The sequence below is a fragment of the Aplysia californica genome, unplaced genomic scaffold (assembly GCF_000002075.1).
Source record: "Aplysia californica isolate F4 #8 unplaced genomic scaffold, AplCal3.0 scaffold00048, whole genome shotgun sequence".
NCBI lineage: Eukaryota > Metazoa > Mollusca > Gastropoda > Aplysiida > Aplysiidae > Aplysia > Aplysia californica.
In genome coordinates this window covers 2,074,586-2,080,297 of record NW_004797318.1, presented here as the reverse complement: position 1 = coordinate 2,080,297, position 5,712 = coordinate 2,074,586, and the positions used below count along the sequence as shown (strand labels likewise).

The 5,712-nt window shown below is 41.1% G+C and overlaps 1 protein-coding gene across 1 annotated transcript in view; it reads right to left on the bottom strand.

Annotated features, from left to right (window-relative positions):
- Positions 1-5,712, bottom strand: part of LOC101861717 — a gene marked incomplete in the record, with an annotated part of 10,198 nt that overhangs the window by 2,286 nt on the left and 2,200 nt on the right. The window contains 3 exon segments of the mRNA XM_035968274.1: positions 13-187; positions 2,257-2,473; positions 3,208-3,470. Of these exon segments, the coding sequence (XP_035824167.1) occupies positions 13-187; positions 2,257-2,473; positions 3,208-3,462 (647 nt within the window).

Genomic DNA, 5,712 nt, shown 5'->3' with positions numbered 1-5,712 from the left:
GTTTCTGCTTACCGCCCAAACTTGACCACCAGGAAGTAGGTGTCGCTGGAGGAGACGTTGACCTGCAGATGGACCGGCCCTCCCGTGTCGTCTCCCGGCTCACAGCGGGCGTCCACAGGCACAGACTGGTGCACCAGGCACACGTGAGTGTCACGCGCGTCGTGGTATCTTCGGAACCCGTCTCTCCCTGACGACAGAGTAAACGGTTGTTGTCTTTATTGAGACAACGTGGGGAAATCAGTCGCTCGTCAAAATACAGTCCAGTCCATTTATGACAGCCTCTGTTACATGTCGTATTACAAGAACTTGGATATAGATCTAACAGTGATACATCAAATCCCCAGTGGGTTTTTTTTTCCGTCTACAAGTGTAAGTAATATGTGAGGCGGCGTGGTGGAATCAGGCTCTCGTCAAAATAATCAAAGTGAAGAAACTGGCATTTTTCTGCAGGTTTGTGATTTTTTTTCAATTTTTTTTTTTTGGCTCAACACCTTTCATTCGCATTAAAGAACTCATTTCTGTATGGATTTTTTTCTGAAAAACGTTGATAAAAGGCAAAAAAAGATTTTAAAAAGAGTAAATTTTCAGTTACCACGGACTCTTAAGCTAAGGAAATAGCTTATCTTTGTGGGCAATTTTCTCCCTAATCTTACATCTGAAAACATGTGACCCCCACCCCCTTCATTCGCAAATATCTCGACTAGTATTCAAGATAATTGGATATTTTTTTCACCCAAATAAAGACAAATAAACAAGTGTTAAGATGATACCATTAACTCTACATGCCCAAAAATTGACGAGAGCCCGATTCCAACACGCTGCCTCACATATGAAAGGGTTCAATTTGCCCAGACTCGGAGTAATCTTAGAGTGCATGAACTTGCTTTCGGTCGGTCAAATTATTAAAGTTTGTCTCAACCTAGACATTTCGTTTGTTTATATGATCGCCTGCCTAAACACAAACTTTCAAACACATAACCCCCCCCCCCCCTCCTTCCAAAAATGTTGGGGTCACTGATCGATTCCGTCTTAGTGTCAGCAAAAACAGCCCACTGGAAAAAGGATCTGCGATAATCGAATATAATATGTATTAGGCTGACGGTGCAATGGTACTCATGGAAGTTTTCCTTGATAACGGTTATGACATGACTTGCTTATAACAGGGGAAAACGGCCGGTCCCTTCTATTTTGCTATATCTGAGTTGTAATGCAATCAAGGACAAGGGCATTTTTCTGGTCGTTGGGGGATTTTTGTTTGTTGGAATTTTCTTTTTTTTTCATTCACCAGACAGACGTTGAGGACGCACACGTCATGATATCTTCTGTAGCCGCCCCTTGCTTAGGATAAAGAACACGGAGGTGATCTAATGTTACCATGACCTAAATATTTGACATCCCCGTCCATTATAATTATTCTTGGCTGGATGGCGTGAAACAGAAGCCGCCCATCTCTAGAGATAATTGCATCTTCCCTCGAAATCTAACGATACTTCGCTACCATAGAATACAATAAAGTTCTATCTGCTCAATACCTAGTTTTGAGAAATTTGACGTCAAAAGTTTTGAGTTTCAAAATAATAATTATTATGTCAATCTTTTGAGAATGCAATTATTTGAATATCTTGATAATGACTCTGCATATTCTTATGATTTTGATAGAGCAGATGGAGCACTTGCTGTCTGATTTCATGGTCTTTGTAACTCGAAACGGACAAAAACGTCAGGTAGAAGTTTGTAATTCTAATAAGGTAGCGACTTGCCCAGAGAAAGAATAGAATAAAGTTAACAACGTGATTAAGATAATTGTGCTGCTTCGATTTCATCGTTTGTTGTTGATTCATAACAGTTTATGAGATGACACATTCAGGTAACTTTTTAAAGATAATTATTGTGGTATCACATTTTCGTCAGTGTACAGGATCGCCCCACTCGTCGCCTGAAAACACACACGTTTGTTTTCGAGGCAACGAGTCGGGCGCGATCGGCACGCCAATCTGGCTAGCAAACCGCCCCGTCCCGACCCGATTCCCTTAATGAGCACCCCGTATAGCGATACAAGAGAAAGGATGGCGTAGAGTAGAGTAATCGAAATGATGAAGATCATTCTGCTGCTTTGATTTTATCATTTGTTGCTGCTGCTGCTGTTGTTGTTGTTGTTGTTGTTTAAATAACAGCTTATGGGATGAGTTAGGGCAACAGCTCCTGTATCAGGAAAAGATAATTTATAACCGCAAAGGCTCAATCAACCAATCTTACCTTTCAGAACACAGATGTCTGCCTTCACGGGACGCGACCCGTTCTGTCTGCAGGCGTCCAGGACGATAGAGGAACCTTCCAGAAGGTAGAAGGCCCGGAAGTTCTCGAACCGGGTGGGGATCTGGTTCATGGTGAATGGCAGGCTGACTTTGTCGCTGGTGTTCACTTGTGCCGTGTCGGGCAGCAGGTACACGCTGGCTCTCTCCCACAGGGAGATCTCGGAGGAAAAACATTGATTATGAATTGAGGTAAAAGCAAAATAAAATAAAGGTACCACATAAAAAAGGAAATACATTATTATACATGTAGTCGAAAGTGCTGAAGATGGCCATCTACCCTAGATGGGAAAAGTGGTGGACGTAAAGTGTCATTATAATGTAAAAGAATACACACACGTGAGGAAATGTGGAGTGGCCGTTTGTCCAGGTGATCTTCTTACGACTGTTTTAAGAAAATATAATTTTTTTTTTAAAGATAGAAAGTTATATGAAATGAAGCAAAGGAAATTAGGTAGATAAAATCCGACTTTAATTTAAAAAAGAAGATAAATGCTGGGCCCACAGTGAGTGGGGACCCATAAATACGTAACAAGTTTCGGAATGGTACATTTCTCCCCTCTCCTCAGTGGAGAGTCTTGTCGTGGGGCCAACACTCGAGGTTTCAACTTCCCATAATATGATATATTTAAATTGTCCATAGAACTGAGTACATGAAACTTCAAAGAAAACATACACCAAATAAACTGATTAAACGGTAATGATAGTATAGCCTTTAAAAAATAACCATAAGCAACAGAACGAAAAGATAAATAAATCGTTTTGTACGGAAATTAATTAATTAATAAACAATAAATAAGAAAATAGATAAAATAAATAAAAAGATAAAACAATTTAAAAAAATAAAATAAATAGATAACAGATCGGAGCGGGCTTTTGTCAGGGAAAGGCTTACCTCAAAAGCATCACAAAAGACGGAGGAGAAGTCGTTGCAGACGACACTGGCCGCCACCTCGTCACCGTTGTGGAAGTCCAGCATGTTCTGGTTGAACTTGTGCTGCCGCAGGTTCCAGGCGCTCACCGCGAACACTGTGGCCAGGATGATGGTGACCGTGCCGGACAACGCCAGGCAGAACAGTGGCCGACGTGTCTCCAGCGCCACCACGCGGTGAGAGGCTGGCTCCAGGCGGGCGCGGAAGCCTTTGGGCATGATGGTGGCTGTGGTGTGGGGATGACAGAGGATAAAGGTGATGATGGTTTTTTCGCAATGTGAGAAAAGATGGGGGTTTTCGCAATGTGAGAAAGGATGGGGATTTTTGCAATGCGAAAAAGGGTGGGGGATTTTTGCAATGTGAGAAAGGGTGGAGATTTTCGCAATGTGAGAAATAATAGGATTTTTTGCAATATGAGAAAGGATGGGACTGTGGAAATGCGAACACGGATGGGGATTTCTGCAATGGGAAAATGAAAAAGCAGGCAGGTTTAATTTTTTATTCTTCGGAAAATTATGTGTATTATGCATGACTGTAATTGTAAATTTGGTATAATCTTTTATGAAATTTTAGAGAATAAACTTAGGACCCGGATTTCTGTCAAAGCCTTAACATATTTGTTTTTTTGCTTGGTTTCATAAGTTTTAATAATATTTCCTCTTAGCTGCGAACGCAATTTCGTTGGCATTTAGTAATTCATTCAAATTTATTCATGTAATGCAAATGTTCATTATTGAATGTTTGACACTGTATATCTTGAGGGTGACGTATAGGATAAGAACAAAGACGTGCTCCAACAAAGAATTTCTTTAAAAGAAAAAGGATAATAAATGCTACAAACAGTGTTGTGCCGACTTCTAAAAAATCAAGTATGAGTTGTCGATGACGAGATATCGTATTGTATGTCTTGATACTATTATCTTAGACAACAGCGACTATTTAAAAAACCCCCCAAAACTTCCAATGTTCTATCGATGATCTGTCTTCTCTGCACCCGGTTCTGCGGAATTGAATTGATTTGTCGCCATGGCCTTTCCTTGTTTCTCTTTCCTTGCGGCTTCTATTCTAAAGTTTGGTGGGATAATTATGTTTCTTTTTGGTTTTCTCAAGGTGTGCCCAATCGACTTCCTTTTTCTAAATTTCCGATTTATGTTCATTTTCTGGTGATTTGTTCGGTCCTATAGTTCCCATAGTTGTTCCGAGTGGCGCCGGTGGTCTGGTGTTTAGGCTACTGGACTCGTAATCGTGACATTGCGGGTTCAGGGGTTCGAGCCTCAGCTAGGTCCGACGTTGTGTCCTCGAGAAAAGCACTTTACACGAATTTCCCACGTGGTTCGGTCCTTTTGGAGATGGACGTTAAATTCGGAGGTCCTGCCTCTTAAATAACCCAAATAGTGTTGATAGTGGTGTTAAATGTATACAAATTACCCTAGTTGTTTCGTTATTGATCTTACGCTTCCAGGCCAATGAAATTATACTTATTTTTCTTAAGCAACTTTCATGAAATTCCTGTAACGTTTTAAAAGTTTGTTTTGTATGTTTCCGCAAGAAAGACCTGGATTCAGGGTGTGAAGGATACCCTGAGAACATTCAATATCCCACCCAGCCAGGCCATCAAACTTGCTAGAGACTGGAAGCTCTTCTTTCTCCTCTCGACGCCCCAGTGGTACAAGAGGACGGAAAAGTAAAGTAAAGTAAATAAGTTGCCGCATTTCTGATACATAGACTATAGAAGTAGTTCACTTTTGGTACTCTTGTTGAAAATCCTTGTCTCGGTTTCTATTGGGCCACAGACTACTGTATTTAATTTTCTTAACCTCAGATCCATCTGGTTCACGTTTGGAGTTAAGTCGGGGCCAATGACTGGTGGAATCAGCTTGATAGGTATGTATACATTATGTGATGGAATTAAATGCTCCTTTTAAATCCCCCAAATGTGTGTTATAAGTTTATACAGAATAGAGGTGGAACCTCCTAATTTGTCGTCCCTCTCCGATGCAGGACCCGATCAAGTTAAAGGAAAACTTTGAACATTACCAATCAGCACAAGGTGGGGATTCGAACAAGGAGCAACAGCATCTTGGTCCATCATGATACTAACTGGGCCAAAGCCAAGGCCTACAAGAAACCAACATCGTAAGAAAAAGAACGCAGAGGTCAACATTATTTTCAAGTTATTGCATGATTCCGGCTGATTAGATAGGCTCCAGGCAAGGGTCCCCTTGAAGTAGGAAAAACGGTGACATACGTAAAAATCGTTTGCACTACAGGTTGAAGAACCAGCAGTAGACTGCCCCTGAGATATAACAGAGGAACGAAAGGAAGAAGATACATACACACATACACACACACACACACACACACACACATACATGAATGCATATATACAGACACGCACATACATGACACGCACACAAACACACACACCCAAACACACACACACACAAACACACACACACACACACACA